Below are 17,288 nucleotides of genomic sequence, written 5' to 3'. Positions count from 1 at the left end.
TGTTTAAAGAATAATATTAATGCTTTTCTGTCTCAAAAAAAAATACATTAATTTTTTTTCCTTTTATTCATCCATTCATCTATTCAATATCCTGACAAAAAATTTATCAAGGTTTCCACAAAAATTTTAAGCAGCATAAATGTTTTCGACATTGATAATAATAAGAAATGTTTCTTGAGCACCATTACAGCATATTAGAATGATTTCTGAAGGATCATGTGACACTGAAGACTGAAGTAATGGCTGCTGTATAATGGCTAATATATCAAAATAGAACAGTTATTTTAAATTGCAATGATATTTCACATTATTACTGTTTATACTGTATTTTTCATCAAATAAATGTAGCTTTATTGATCAAAAGAAAGAATCTTACCAAACCCAAAATTTTGACAGTAGTGCATGATTTTTTTTAACATACTGTATGGCCCACTGATATATACATTATATATATATATATATATATATATATATATATATATATATATATATATATATATAAATATTATATATACATTTTTTTTTTGTGTGTGTGTGTGTGTGTGTGTGTGTGTGTATTTGTGCAACTGATGAAAGCTAGACAGAATAAATAGGACATATTATATAATATTATATATTTCCTTGTATCCTTCCACACATAAACACAGACACACATTTAACAAAATACCAATACTCTGTTAAACATATTTTGTCATATAATTTTTAAAAAAAGTGCTTTTTGTGATTTAACATGTAAATTTATTGGTTCACTCTAAAAAGTGCTGGGTTAAATACAACCCAGCGCTGGGTAAAATATGGACAAACCCAGCAATTGGGTTGTTTTCAACCTACAGTTGGGTTAAAAGTTTAACCCAAACTTCTGGACAGTAACCCAGCTGCTGGGTCAAAACAACCCAGTCGCTGGGTTTGTCCATATTTTACCCAGCGCTGGGTTGTATTTAACCCAGCACTTTTTAGAGTGTTTTATTCAAGAAAAAAAATAATACATCTAAACCAACCTCAATGAAATAGGTTACATCGACAAAGTATTTTTGAGGTTTAGATCATGGGTTAGAAAACTAATCTTTAAGGTAACAATTGCTTGTTACCATTTTTACAGTGTAATAATGTACAGAAATGTTTGCCGCGTGTGGTGCTTAACTCTAACCTTTAGTAATCCTCCATCATTCCCTGTACAAAATTGCATTTTTCTGTCCACCTAAACCATTTCTTCAGAGAAAGGCTGAAAGATTTTCAAAAGGTGAAGAACCTTAACACATTTACACGTGTAAATGGTATACCATTCGCATTCAAAATGTACTATAATCGTTTTTTATAAAACAAAAAGGTCCTTTATTTGAATTGTGCAATATTTTTTTTTTAAATGTACTATGAAATCATTGGAGAAAAAGGTGTTGCTTTTGCCTGAAATTAGCTAAGTTTATACACCATCATCAAATGCATGCTGAGGTAGCGCATATTGAGGATTGACGGGGTTGCCAGGTGCCAAGCAACAAAAGAGGGTTTCTACTTTGTAAGATAATTTAATTAAAAGTCCCATTTTATATGTTTTTTTTTTCAGTATCCTATATACGGTGCACTTAAAACAGAACAAACCTGAGGGTTTCCTCTACAAAAAGCCAATCCTGAGGTAATTTCCCCAGATTTCATCATTTCAGTTGAGAATGAATGAATTGCTCTGTGAGGGCTGAGGTAATTTTTGTTGTTCTGACGCTTTGTTTAGCATCCAGGTGAGATAAGTGCAGACATTAACATGGGATGCCAAGTTTCACCGCATGGGCTGCTACAAACTCCATTTGTGCCTGCTGAAATTTTCCAAGCAGACTTCAGATCGGTTGTAGTGGACGAGGTGGAGGGATTTTTTGCCAGGGATGGAAAAGAGAATGAGGATAGACAATAGCTATCAGTGAGTGTGTGAATTCTGTGTATGTATGCATGTGACTTTGTAGGTCTTACCTCTTAAGCTCCATCCTTGGTTGCTGCTCTGACCCCTCCACCCCTCTCATGCGAGTGTTATCTGGGATATTCGGATGCAAAGACTATGTTTCAAGATAACAACTTGGATATATACCCTGGCCAAGGGGAATGGGGGATGGGCAGGCAATTTCATGCAATTCTTATTCCAAAACATCAATAATCCGTAACCCTCACAATATCAGGTTTTCCGTTTAAGCTACAGTAATTTCAGTTTCCTGTTCCTTGTTCCCTACCAGTGCCAAAAAAGTCACTGAGATTTCACTTCTGTAGGTGCTTGGCACATTGATGCACTGTTGTTTGCTGGGATATCACCAACCCTGTTACATAACGATGTGTGCGACTACTACTCGTTTTTACGGTTGCGTGACTCGGCTGCCTGGCATCCCATCATGATACGTTCATAGTCCAATTACAGAATCGGTAACTAATAACGCACTTGAGGTAAGACAGTCCAGGTGATATTTTCAACTACACTGTGATATTTTCTTCTATTATTCCACTAGCATGATGTGTAGTGACCAACATCGCCACGTTTTGATCAGATATAGGTCAGGATTGGCAACAAATCCAACCCTGAATAGTACGCATATAATTCCAAATTGGTTCGTTTTAGATTACTGCCTTACAAGTCAAAGAAGTTACACATCAGATTGGAAGATATTGAAGTCATGCCACCATTTGTACACATTGAGAGTGGGATGGGTAAGTGGGACCAGTCTCTAATATCTGATTCTTTGTGGTGCCTTGTCTTTTTGGGTGCTTCTGTGTAGCCATGGCAGCCAGTGCAGCAAACAACAATGCCAGTGTCTCTATCTTCGTTCATATTTTGCTCAGTACTGTAACAAGCCAGTCAATTTTGTCCCGCACCTACACTGGAAGTTTTCTCCAGTTAAATCTTCGCAGAACAAAATTATGTGTTTATTACAACTTAAAGGCAATACTTAACATCTACTTGAATGTTGGGTTCCACATTTTTCCTGAAGACGAAACACACAGACCAGTTCCATTCAGATATTTCCAAGGGTTTTGTTTATGATCAGATGTGAAAAAGGAATGAGAGTTGGTTTGATTCGGTAGCTACTAAATGACAGTTATGATGAAGTTAGCAATTTATTTAATGATTGTTAATGTATTTCTGTCTATGCCTTCCTCTGTCTTGCAAAACGAATGAGCTGTAGTGCCAACAAGTTAATCTTTCTCTCCGTCGTTTGTCTTGTGAACAAAAATGTCTAGCCAAATGGATTTATGCCTGCAAAAAAAAAAAGAAGAAGAAGAAAAAAAAAGAAAAAATGTGTGTAGACCAATAAGAATAGAAGAAGTGGGGTACGTAAATATGGTGCTCACTGGGTCGAATATTTTAACTTAAATCTAAGATGGCACTGGACACATTGCTAAAGGCCTCTAGTGCTGAACCATCTTTAGACTGCTTCTACATCCTTTGGATTCTTAGCATGCCCGCAAAATGCATCCTATGATGACCCCTCCAACACACGTGCATGTTTTCTTCAATGACATGTCCCAGCCATCACTCCAGGGTTCTCTAAGAGCATCTACACGCTCATCAAATCCAGTTCTGTACAGTGTTTTCGCAATGATTGGTATTGATATAGAGCCAAAAGTTCTGCTGGCGAAACAACCACAAAACGGTGCATTTTTGTTTCTTGATCTGGTGCTTATCAACATATTCTAAAGGTGCTACCACGAATGTGGACCGCAGGAACCCTGTTGTGGCTCACTAAGCAAGGCCACCGTCCGATACGCCTGCCTCTTTAAGCTCACGGACACTTTCCTCTCTGGAAGAACAAGCACCTCAACACAGTTTACAGCCAAACATCTCTCTTTGAAATATGGTGCCACTTATTATGTTTCAAGCTGTACACAGCAAATATGTTTATTTTTTACTTCTACCCCGAATTTCTGTTTATTTTTATGTATATTTGTTTTTAAAAAATATGTTTAGGTGTTAAGAATCTGCACTAGGATTTCTCTTAAAAGAGAGAGAGAGAAAAAAAAGATGAAAATGCATCATTTTGACATTCATCTACAGGCCTAAAAGTACTACTGGTAAAAAGGGATCGTTAAACAGAAGGTGATTGCTGTGTTGTATATTCCTGTCATCTCTATGCCCTAAACCTATGTGTATTTCTTCTGTTATTGTAGATCTGGCTGTATATTTTGTTGGGAAATGATCTTATTAATGATTATGGTTGTCAGATGAATGGCTGCTGATTTTAGAGTTGTTATCCATGCTGTTGGAAACGGGTGAATTACCTGTAAAACAGACTGTGTTAGATCGTCTTTGTATTTTTCACATGGAGTGTTAAAGAAAGAAGGCACAAAGTTATTAAGCAAATTATTTGCTACTGTCTGTAACATTTCTTTTTTCTTAACTGACTGTACTCATTACTTATGTTGAGAAAAAAAAAAAAAAGATTTATTTGATGTTGTCAAATACAAATGAAAGTAAATTGTTTTGTTTGATTGCCATTATTTGAGAACAAATGTGATGTCTAGCAATGCATTAGACCTTATTTTTGGGGGAAAATATTACTAATACTGACAACATATGGTGCTACGGTTGTTTTTGTAAACTTTGGTTTTTAGGTGAAAAAGGGAATATCATATTGACAAAAAAGAACATGTTGAGCCTTACTGTAGACCTATATACGAGACTGTTCATCACTGAAGACTGGAAAAATAAGTATATTATTTAAAAGTGAGTACATATATATACAAAACTGTATGCTTTATGTTTATGCAGAACTTGCCCAATGACAGATCAAAGTGGTTATATACTAATGTATATGTTCAGATGTGTATGTGAATGTATACTGATATGATAGAGATAGAGTTCCCAGAGTAACAAATTGTTGTTTAATAAAGATATGTTGTTATTATTATAATAATTCATATTTATTATCAAACTGCTTCCATCGAATTACCGTGAAGAACATTTACTGAGGTATGAAGACCTCTAATATATTCAGAATTCATAACTTATGTAACCACATTCAGGACTTGGGGGGGGATATGAGTAACAATAGCAAGTAATAGTTACTTTGGTGGTGGTTACTATCAATAGACTAAAATAATTGCGTAAATCCAGCAGTGAAGCCAAATGCTGATGATGGAACAGATTCAAATTATGTCAGTTTATATGTTCGAAATAAACATTTTCAGATGTGTATCCCATTTTAATTAAGGTAAACCGTTATAAGTATGTGATTTAAGTCTTGTAGCCTCTTGAGAAGTTTGCTGAGGGCCCCTAGAGGGCCCCGGTCCCCTCTTTAAAGAGCAACTGTACTAGGAACAGACCTACTATTAAGTTACAGTAAAAATGCACGATATAAAACAAACTAAACAGAAACCTTTAACTTAACTAAACCTTTAACTTTCAGAGTTTATGAATAAAACCATATGCATTAATTTGTAGATTAGTATGCGCTTATGAGGTTTTCTGTTTGTCTCGCAAAGCACTGTGGGTAGACGCCCTACGCCCAAAATGGCGGCAGGATTGAAAAGTTTGTTGTTTTTGTTTTATTTTATGACATTTTATCGGTCTCTGACCCGCTTTGAATAAATCCCCGTTTTTATCACGATTAAGAAGGTCAGTTGTTTATTTCCGATCCAGGAGCACGTGGTTTGGATCGGTGTTTCTCTTAGTTTGGATCGGTAACGCGCCTCCGGTCCGGTGACGTGTGTGGGGCAGATGGCACCGAGCTCGTGGACAGCTCTGCGTCTAATACAGTTAAAATGAAGAGTATGTGTACATAGAGATGGAGGATGACGTAAAGAAAGTCAAAAAGGTAAGTCAACACTGTAATATTACGAGATTTCACGATGATGATCCACAAACCGGTTAGTAACTGACAAGTGTTGGCCTAACCACAGATAAACCGCTGCGTTACTCTCTTCAGCCTCATAAAAACACTCACATGTTATTCATATCACTGAATATATTATGAGGAGTCTCTACCTGGCCTGGGTCAGTAGGGGAGATGCTGGTGCTTTAGTTAGTCGCGCTACTGAGGCGTAGGTTGAGACCCAAAAGAAGCCGAGAATCTCAGCGTGTGACTTTACTGTGATTGTTACATATCTGTCGCCTGTCGTTTCTTTATGGCTTTATAGTTTCTCACTCATACTTCGGTCAGAGATTTACAGAGCCCACGATGAAAAATATTTGAGACCCAAAAATCATTCTTTTTTCTAATCTGTTCTGTCTTATATGTATATGTGTGTATCATGTATGTATATATATATGTATCTGTATATATATATATATATATATATATATATATATATATATATATATATATATATATATACACATGTATGTTTATGTATCATGTATGTATGTATATATAAATATATATTTATATATGTATGTGTGTATATGTGTGTGTGTATATATATATATATATATATATATATATATATATATATATATATATATATATATATATATATATAATAATAGATATATATAAATAGCATAATAACGTAGATCTTAATGTATTTTAAGTGCAATGTTTTGAACCTAAAATTAGAATGTAAAATACATCCTGAATAATACACATTTTGTAACTTAAGCAGGATATATATATATATATATACACACACACACACTCAGTATTTTGCATAAAGATTGTTAAATTCTGTTTGTTATTTTTAAATGTTTGTGTGTGTGTGTATATATATATATATATATATATATATATATATATATATATATATATATATATATATTATATATTAAATAATATAAATATTAAAATGTAAATTATTATTTTTAATGATAACATATGCATTTTAGCTTACTAAGGGAGTAGAGATTTATAATTTGTGGGAATGGCTCTACAAATCTGTGTTTGTGATTTTGTGAAATCAGTTGCAAAATTAAAGGTACAGTTTACAAATTTTTCAACATTATTTTTCAAATGAAGGAACCATTTATACACTGAGAGTACAGTTTATCAGACCTAAAAACTCTCCTCTCTGAACCTATTTTGGATCTAGAGAATTACTCATCTATCCGATGATGAAGTTAATAAGCCTGCAGGAACAGTGTTATCTGATGTGAGGAATGGAAGGATCACAGGCACAGTTCTTATGATGTGACCTTTCCTGTCAGATCAGGGTTTTTGTGGGGGAGGTGTTTCCATGCTAAGCTCAGACTTTCCTCCTCATACACAGGAGAATGGAGGGTTGGGTTCTCCAAAGATTCAGACAGGAAGCGTCTGTGTTTGCCTCTTAATCACCACTGTGTGGCGGATGCTTTCTTTCCCTCAGTCAAAGCAAATCAGTTTTTGTAGGATGATGTGTAATCTTTCAAAGGATGGGCTTTCAGTCCAGCTATCTTATTAACTGTTGAATGAATGTTTTGGTTGTCTGATTTAGCTGAGAGGATCAGTTCCCCCAAATGGCCACAGGGAGGAGGCATTGAGTCATTTACTGTCAGAATCAGTGTGAAATAGTGTGAATGGGTTTGTCTACTCAGTTTGTTTTATATTAATAATCATTTGAAAATGCACTGCAAATCCACAATTAGGGTACAAATAGTTGTATAATTGGACTGACTGTTAGCAAAGCTCAAACACAAGCTGGTATTCATTTTTTGTGATTGCTTGTTGGTAATGTAAACACCAGCTTTTTGTAAAACGTGAAATATCCAAACATCGAACTTATAGCAATAAAGTCTTTTTATATCAGTGCTGTCAAATGATTAATCGCATCCAAAATAAAAGATTTTGTTCACATTATATATGTGTGTTTTTGAATTGTAATTTTATTTTTTATTTTTATATATATATATATAGATATATATATATCTAATATATATATATAATATATATATATATATATATATATATATATTATGGTCACTATTATACACACACACACACACACACACACACACACAGTATATATTTAAGGAAAATATGATTTGTTTAGATATAAACTATTAATATAATTATATATAATATAAATTATATTTTAAAATGTATGTAAATATTTGTAAAATATATGTATGTTTGTGTATTTATATATGCATAATAAATAAATAAACCCGCGAACATGAAAAACAACCGCAGACTTGGCTTGACTTGGCAACACTGGTTGGCATTTACTACACAGAGCCGTAATTCACTGACAATCTACGATTTTAAAATAGCAGGCGATTCTTTGTCGATTTTGAAAGCGATTTTGTGTAGCTTGTCGGTGGACTACGGCTCTGTGTAGTAAATGCCGCTCCACCTGAACGAGTGTTGCCAAGTCTGCGGTTGTTTTTCATGTCCGCAGGTTGAAGCGACCCCAATACCAATAACGTGATATTTAGCCCCTAAAATGTGAATTTTACCGGGATGCGATTTTTATCGAGGAACCTCCTGGAAACGCGATTGGGCTAGTTTTGGACTAGTTTTGAGAAGCAACTGGGCAGGATTTGTTGTGAAAACCTGGCAACCCTGATCTTAACGCACGTGCTGGAGATATACTACTAATTACAGGAGCGCCTTTACTGAGGAGATGCGCATGAAAATCGCATTCGATTTTTTGCACAGCCCTATACTCTACCATTTAAAAGTATGGGGTCGGTGAGATTTTTTTAAATGGTTTTGAACGAAGTCCCTTATGTTCAGAAATACAGTAATACAGAAATATTTTGAGCATTCGATTTTTTGCACAGCCCTCTATATATTTTAAAAATTCCTGTGATACAAAGCTGAATTTTTCAGCACCATTAGTCCAGTTTTCAGTGTGAATCCTTGATCCTCCAGAAATCATTCTAATATGCTGATTTGATACAGCTCAAGAAACATTTCTTATTATCAGTGCTGTAAACTGTTGTACCTTATTTTGTGGAAACCTAGATAAATTTTTTTTTTTTTTCAGGATTCTTTGATGAATAGAAAATTAACAGCATTTAATTGAAATTAATTACTATTATTGAAAGTCTTTTGTAACATTATAAATGTCTTTACAATCTTTGATCAATTTAATGTGTCCTTGTTGAATAAAAGTATTAATTTCTTTTTAAAAAATCTTACTGACACCAAACTTTTGAAGGGTATGTCTTTTGAATCCAGGTAAGGATCACCTGTGCACCTTGTTTTCTGACATTGATCTGACAGGACACAGACTCATGAAATGTTGATGCTCCCGTAGTGTCTCCTTCCTTTACTGTTCAATAATTTAGTATGTGAGAGAAATAGGCTTGTCTGAGACAGAATAGCACAAGAAAACATCAAAAGTTATGAATTAGCATTGATATTCTAGGTTGCATGGGATGTTTTTGAATACTTTGCATCAGGGCTCCTCCACCTTGTTCAGGCCAAAGACTCCTTGGTGGATATAAACATGGAACGGGCCCCCTGTTGAATATTGTATGAAAAGATATGTGCATTTAAACCCAGGCCTATAATAAAATGCTTATAGTACAGTATTAATGTTTAATACAATAAAATTATAATTATTTATTGTCAAGAGCCATTTGCTTTTACATTAGAATTTTACTAAATTAGTTATAATGTTGGATTTTTTCTTAACTTCTTAACTTTAATGGACTTCTGGATTGTTTGTGTTATTGTTCTCTAAATGGCATAGCATAATTCTTTTTGGCAGATCCTCTTTATTAGTTACTTCCTACCCAGCCCAGTATTTTGACCACCTACTAGTGTGCAATATTTACAGACACACACACACCTGAAGTCTTGTTTCCTCAAAGCAGTTATTTAAACAGAATGGCATTATTGGAGATTAACTTATAGCAAGATGGCAGTTTCACGTACCATTTTACAGTCTGTTTGAGTGTTTCATCACAGGAAATGGTTTCTATTCCCCCTGATTGCATGAACTATAGCTTGAAGCAGAACGTGAGTGTTTATGTGAAGAGACGCGTGTGTCGCGGGGTGTGGTTTCTCTTGCTGCTTTGAGTTGCCCCCATCTCATTTGTCTCAAGCCACATGCAACCTGTTTTGAGAGCAGCGCACAACAGTAGTCAACTGTTGTATAGGACAGCTGTCGTGCACCACCCGTTTCCATTGTGCTGTCGATGTGACTGATCATGGAGACAGAGGTAGGGTTTGCAGAAATCTTGTTTCTTTTCTTAAATGTAATTTTAGAATGCTGTTCACCATTACAAATCCACAGACTTTGAAATACAACGTGGTTGCCTGAATATTCAGTCCGCCTCCAGGTTTCAGCTTGTTGGATAGTAAGTTGACATTAGTGGTTAGGTTTACCACAGAGTAAGTAGCAGCCTTTTTCCATGAATGTCGATCTCATTATGCTTTGCAAAGGTATAGGGTTTCATAAAAGCCCTCAAACCAATGTAGTGTTGAGACTAGTTGATTATGTTGTTGTTTTTAAGCCATTAGTGCATGGGAAGGGAAAGGAGTGTTAACAGCGTGTGTTTTTTAAAGAAACCGCATATTGCTAAACTTAATTTAACATAACTGGTACTTCCATGGAGGCTGATGTATTTACAGGCTTGGGATTGTTGTAGTAACAGTTGCCCCATCAGTCCAGAACACATAATTCAAAGATGTTGTCAGTGGAAATCCGGTATGTCAGTGTGAAGTGTATCAGCAAGAATTATTTTGGCAAAGCCAGCCACTGACCAAACTCATAAACTTATGGTCACACTGAAAAATGCTCTCTGGTTTTTGACTTCCTCTGGTCATGATGTGATTTCCTCTTTCTCTCTTTCTTTCTTCAGCCAGGTATTGTGTCTCCATTCAAGCGAGTGTTTCTGAAAGGAGAGAAGGGGAGAGATAAGAAGGCTCTGGAGAAGTCTACTGAGCGCAGGGCCCTCCACACCTTCTCCCTCTCTCTCCCGGACCACCGTATCGACCCAGACATTCTGCTCAATGACTACATTGAGAAAGAAGTTAAGGTATTACTCACCTTCAAATTTATGCTATTGCATTATGTGCTCATATTTTACCGTTTTGTTTCGGTGGGGGGGGGGTCAGGGGGCTTGGCAAAGGTAGAAAGGGACAAAACTGTACTGGTAGGATTGCAGACTAGGAAAAACTAAAACATAGGAAATGCAAAAAAAATGCTGCTAACCAAATAGTCATGCATAGTTATTAGTTAACATATGAAATTGAATTGGTGTTTAACGTTTTAACAGGGAAGAGAAAGAACTTCCCGTATCTTTTGTTGTTGGCATCAAAGGCAGTGTGTCCAATCAAACTTAAGAGCTTGAAGAAGACTCAACCTTCAGTTACCTTAATATTCTTCTTCTGGAATCCAGCTCTGCATTTGACAGTGTTTGCCACAAGCTCTTCACAGGATCCCATCTTGCAGCAAGTTGTTTTTTTTACAAACCCTTTATCTAATCAACTTGTGGCGTTCCCCAGGGTTCAGTACTTGGTCCACTTCTGTTTGTAGTTTATGCCTCCATTTGAACAAATAATGAGACACCAAGGTTTCCACTGTTATGCTGATGACACCCACAATTATATCAACTCCTGTGATTTCTCCCCTCGCTCCCTTAGTTTCTTAGCTAAATAATTAGGGACTTCCATGGGCAGCAGGTTATTTAGCACTGCTGCTCCTAAATTCTAGAACTCCATAGACAAAAAAACAACATAATAATAAAATAAAAAAACTGTGCAGTGCAGTTTCTTGGTGTATCCCTGCGTCCCTATTATTTTCTTTTGCCATTATTTTTTTATATAAATAATTGTTCTTCATATTATTTTCCTGTTTATCATGCTCTGTAAAGTGATAATTTTTTTTTTTTTTAAAGAAAGGCTCTATATCATTATTGTTGTTATTACTATTGTAGTATCTGGGACAGCTAACCTCAGTTCCTGGATATCTGAATCCCTCCAGCCGCACAGAAGTTCTGCAGCTTATTGACAATGCCAGGGTAAGAGTGACAGTCAATGACATTGCCTTATTTTGCAATATGAAGATAAATTCCCACATTGCTTCTCTAATGTGTTTTTTTTGTAGAAGTCTCATCAATTGGCAGGGCAGCTTACATCAGAGCAGGATGCTGTTGTCAGTTTGTCCGCATACAATGTGAAGCTTGTGTGGCGTGACGGAGAAGACATCATTCTTCGCGTACCCATCCATGACATTGCAGCTGTGTCCTACATCAGAGACGACTCACTCCACTTCGTGGTGCTAAAAACAGGTACACAGTAATGTGGATGAGCATTACACAAAAAACTAAACAGAACACACAAATGGACAGTTTTATATTGTAAGTGTATGTAAAAATATTATTTTTTGGTTTTTTTTTAATATGTATTATTTTTTTTTTTTGCTGATGAGGCCGGTGGTTCCCCATGTCATAGTACAGAGATGTCAAAATCTCCCACTCTGAGCTCTCTTTCTGAGAGCGGGGCTGTGCTTGTGGAGGTCTGCTGCCTGCTTGTGCTGGCCGTTGACAACAAGGTTGGCTTTGGTCATTTAAAAGGACCTTATTTTCTTCATGTTCAAATAATATGTGACTAATTCTGCATCTTTTACATCCAGCTTGAACTGTCTTGATAAGCCATACAGAATTGAGTTTTTGTGCAAGTCGTTTATTGCAAAAACTACAGCTATTGTGCATTGTACTCATACTTTTGAAGTTAATAAAAGCTGCTGTGGTTTGAGTATCGTGAACTCTGGTTTTACAGGCTGCAGCAGAGGAGCTCTGTCTTCTACTCAGTCAAGTCTTCCAGATCGTCTATACAGAGTCCACCATTGACTTCCTGGACAGAGCCATCTTTGATGGAGCCACAACACCCATCAGGCATCTCTCGATCTGCAGTGGTGAGTAGGCAACAGCTTCATCATTTTGGGATTTCCCAGTAAATTTGTACTTGTCCAACACCAGAGACCGCAGACAGTTTCACCTCACTAATTAATCTGGGGTGGTTTGTTGGAATCCTATTTATGTTTCCTGACGCTTAGTCTCTTAATATCACACTGAGCATGCAGCAAAATTAAATATTTCTAAATACTTTCCTTATTTTTCCAATAAAGAAGACTCCTCGAGCAAAGTTGATGTCAAAGAAGCGTTTGAGGCCGAGACAAGCACATTGTGAGTATTGCTTCAACTGTCCTCTGCAGTAATGTGCCATTTTATCAATTGAGTGATCATTGTGTTTTTGTCCAATCTCAGTTCGTTCCAAAGTTCTCTAGAGGCAGGACACTCCTCTAGCCCCTCCCCCTCCTCCACCCCGGCCTCACCACAAACCATAACAGCCAGTGACAGTGAACTAAGCACAACGGCTGCTGAACTGCTACAAGACTACATGACCACAGTAAGTGTTTGAGTGCAGTGTATAAAAATGCATTTGGATGTCTGTTGTAAGTTTCTCTGTCTTCTGTGTCTGTAATTAGTCTTTGCATAATAAATGATCCCATCATGCATTTCAGATTTCAGTTTTTACACTGTTTTCCTGTCATCCTCTGCAATAGTTGAGGACAAAGCTGTCATCTCAGGAGATCCAGCAGTTTGCCACACTGTTACGTGAGTACAGAAACGGAGCCTCCATCCATGAGTTCTGTATCAACCTGCGTCAGCTTTACGGAGACAGCAGGAAGTTCCTCCTCCTGGGTTAGTTACATGTTGGGGTGTTCAGTTTCTCTTGAACAGCTGTTTTTTGTGCTAACTGACTTTATATCCAGAACATTAATGTATGCAGAGTTGTTATTTTTAGCTAGAACTAATAATTGCATTTAATGCTTTAATTGCTTTCATTAATTGAAATAAAGCTGAAATAAAATATTAATATTAGATGAAATTCAAGACTAATAATTAATACTTTTAATACTTCTTTTGTTTTCATTAATTATAATTAATCAGTATATATCAGTATAAACTGATGTCCCGCTCTATTTTTGACACAAGCATTTGTGCTGTTTCTGGTTTGAAATGGAAATTTTTTCGCAACATGACTCGTATGAGTTTTTGTTATATATAGGTATGTTATGTTGTCAAGGAAAGTAATTCAAAAACTATTTTTCATAACTTACATTACACAGTGTCTTGTAATCTTATGTCATCTGTATGGTTCTGTTGGTGGAGTAATCCTGTGTTTGCGTCTCTCTTATATTTCCTCTCCTCCTACTTCAAGCGCGTATGAGTGGGGGGGGCTAAACAGGTAGTGACGTAGAAGCAGGGGTTTTTCTTGTTTTAAATGGAAATTTTTTAGCAACATTATTAGATCTTAAAGTGGCACATTCCCAAAACGAGTCATTTTCTGAGCTTGGTTTCAATAAAAGCTGTTTTTAAACTAACAAGAAAGTTTTGAGTTTTAAAACCTACAGGATGTTTTTTAATAGTACATTGACATGTTATATGTTAAAAGATTTCTCAGTTCATGTCCCGTTTAAAGCTAAATATAAATAATAAAAAACAAAAACTAATTAAAATGACAATAAACATTACAAATTTACTCAAACTGAAATTAAAATAACTGAAAATAAAAATGTTAAGCAAAATACTGTTAAAAAATACTATAATAAAAACTATAACTATAATACTATAATAGTATTTGCTATACTAATTAAAGTTCATTTTCTGACAGTTCAAACGATTCCGTGCTAAATTATAAATTGTTATACTGATGTTTACTAAAAATCAAACTGCTCCACTTCTGAAAAATAATGAACAGCTGCTTGTCCACTTCTGAAACTTACAGAATCATTTGTTCATATGGACGTATGTTAGAGAGTTTCTTTATTTGTTGAATTCACTTCAGTTTTCTCCACCCCAGGACTGCGGCCTTTCATTCCTGAGAAGGACAGCCAGCACTTTGAGAACTTTTTGGAAACCATCGGCGTGAAGGACGGCCGCGGCATCATAACGGACAGCTTTGGGCGTTACAAACGTACAACAAGCTCTGCGTCAGACTCCACCACAAATGGAAACGGTGCTGCGGGCGGTTCGGATGAAGGAATGGGCACCTCTGAGGGCGATGAATGGGACCGCATGATTTCAGACATAAGCAATGACATTGAAGCGTTAGGAAGCAGTATGGACCAGGACGGCTTGTTGTCTTGATGTCACAGAACTCGCAGTGTGCTTTAGCCAATCACCACTTGAGATAATCACATGGGCCACTGGTCCATATTGCTGTCCATCAAATCTGACAATGCTGGAGTTTGGATACTGTATGGATACCACTTCCTGGCCATCATCCTTATTTTTATATGTTGTGCCATATTAACACAAGCAGATTTTTCAGATTTGACAATTGTGATTTTTAAGACCTGTGACAGAAGGATCATATATTGCTGTAGAAAGCAGTTTTGTTCTTCTGGGATGTTTATTGGCAGTATCTGCTACCACTAATAAGAAACCTTGTTGCTGGTAGATGTTGCTCTTTCACACTGATCTGTATGGAAGCTTATTTCACAATAAAAAAGGTAATCTTATCTTACAATTCTGACTCTTCTTTCCTTACAGTTCTGAGAAATTCTCAGAATTGCAAGATATAAATTGAGGAAAAAAGTCATAATTGCACAATGTTAACTTAAAAAGTCTGAATTGTGAGATCATAATTACCATAATTACCTTTTTTATTCAAAAATAAAGGTAATTAAGACTTTTTATTCAAAAATGTAGACTTGCTATTGACTTTGTCAGAATTGTCAAAAATTGAGTTTAAATCTCACAGGTCTGATTTTATATTTTGACTTCAAAATTGCAGGAAAGTCAAACGATATGAACTCGCAGTTCTGAGAAAAGATGATTGTGAGATGTAAACTTTAAATTGCTTTTTAACATTTGTTTATAAATCAGTTGAGAGAAAAGTCTGAATTATGAGATTTATATATAAATTGAGTTTGTTTTTTTTGTCTCAGTTGTGAGTTTATATCTCACAATTCAGAATTTGATACCTCGCAATTCTGACTTCAGAACTATGCGAAAAGTCAGAATTTTGAGATATATATACTTAGAATTGTAAGAAAAGTTGAATCATAACTCACAATTCTGAGAAAATTTAATTTTCGCAATTACCTTTTTTCGGAGTTTTGTGTTTATATCTTGCAATTCAGAACTGTGAGGAAAAAGTCAGATTTATGAGACAGAAACTCACATATATATAAGTTGGTTGCTAGATGTTTACTCACCATTGTGAACTTATAACGCTCAGTTGTGAGAAATAGTCTGAATTGTAAAATGTTAATTTGCAGGTTACTTTTTTTAAATTCTGTCCCAGAAATAAGCTTCCATAGATGTGAGACCAGTGTCCTGTGTCTGATTTAATAGTAATGCAACATCTGATCAGTGTGAAGACACAGTTTGGAGCATTGCCTAGTGGCCTTCCTAAAGCGTGTTCTGCATTACCTTATGTGTGTTGTAACCTGAGGGAAGTGAGGTGCAGTATATTTCCTCCTGCACTGAAAGTGCTAATCAAAATTTGACCCTTTTACACCCTTATATTAACTGGTCATTGTTCTTGTTACACTTGTTATTCCTCTTACATATATTTTTCACTTCCTTTATATTTGTTTCAGCCAGGATTGGTTATAATTACCCAGTTATTATCATGTGGGTTTCTTCAGGTAGGAAATGTAGCACTATATATTTTTGGTTTTGAAAACCTGGAAAATTTGGATAGTAGACAAAGTCAGTTTTCTGGCTGATAGAGAATGCAATATTCAGTATACTGCATTACATTCATGTCCTGTCATTCGTTGTATCTCCTCAGAGGTTTCAGTAATCTAACATTGTGCCTTGCAGAATCACTGATTGTATCATCCGACATGGATGTAAGTAATATTCTGTAATCTGTACAGAACATGACTGAAGTATGAGTTTATTAAAAAGTGCAGCACTTACATCCTCATTGATCACCTTTTTTTTCATTGCTTTTTTATTGTCTCATTTGAGCACGTTATAGAGGAACTATAGGGGTTATTTCACAAGAATGGATTTGCACACATTTTATGGTATTCGTAGGGCTTCTTTTGAATTTACATGTAGCCTTCTTTTAATCTTGTTTTAACCGTGGGTTAAGCAACATTATGTTTTTAATTCTGAAAGGTTTCACTGTCTTTAAATCTGCATTATTTAGTGTTGCTCCAGAACTGGAATAGGTGTAATTGATTCTCATTTGGTTCCAAAGGTGTAAAGTGTTCCAGTTAAGTATGAACAGTGTGAAACATGGAAATAATACTGGATTAACTATTTCAGTTTTTAAAGGAAAACCATTTCAGAGGATGTAAAACAAAACACAACATGTACACTTTTTACTGCTTGTCCTAACTAGATATGATGTGGTAATTTTGCTTCAAAAAGTGATTTTTTTCCCCTCCATTTTTTTCATGCTATTTGATGTTTAATATGGAGTAGG

At 35.6% G+C, this 17,288-nt stretch overlaps 1 protein-coding gene across 1 annotated transcript; it reads left to right on the top strand.

Annotated features, from left to right (window-relative positions):
• Positions 1–5,443: 5,443 nt before the first annotated feature.
• Positions 5,444–16,349, top strand: LOC109057691 (cerebral cavernous malformations protein 2 homolog). Its single transcript, XM_042777579.1, has 10 exons — positions 5,444–5,783; positions 10,694–10,870; positions 11,771–11,854; positions 11,941–12,122; positions 12,255–12,387; positions 12,615–12,750; positions 12,964–13,021; positions 13,103–13,244; positions 13,402–13,540; positions 14,703–16,349. The coding sequence occupies exons 1-10, from the start codon at positions 5,754–5,756 to the stop codon at positions 14,987–14,989; spliced, it is 1,368 nt and encodes a 455-aa protein (XP_042633513.1). The 5' UTR covers positions 5,444–5,753; the 3' UTR covers positions 14,990–16,349.
• Positions 16,350–17,288: the final 939 nt, after the last annotated feature.

This window comes from Cyprinus carpio, chromosome A20 (genome assembly GCF_018340385.1).
Source record: "Cyprinus carpio isolate SPL01 chromosome A20, ASM1834038v1, whole genome shotgun sequence".
NCBI classification, from domain to species: domain Eukaryota; kingdom Metazoa; phylum Chordata; class Actinopteri; order Cypriniformes; family Cyprinidae; genus Cyprinus; species Cyprinus carpio.
Note: the sequence above shows the minus strand (reverse complement) of the source record. Positions and strands in the feature narration are given on the sequence as shown.

Bases quoted from the DNA above. Each gene is read 5' to 3' on its own strand.
- LOC109057691 (XM_042777579.1), top strand. From the start codon at position 5,754: ATGGAGGATGACGTAAAGAAAGTCAAAAAG. The intron at 5,784-10,693 runs GTAAGTCAACAC...TTCTTTCTTCAG, and splicing joins ACGTAAAGAAAGTCAAAAAG to CCAGGTATTGTGTCTCCATT. The intron at 12,123-12,254 runs AGGTACACAGTA...ATTTTTTTTTTT, and splicing joins CACTTCGTGGTGCTAAAAAC to TGCTGATGAGGCCGGTGGTT.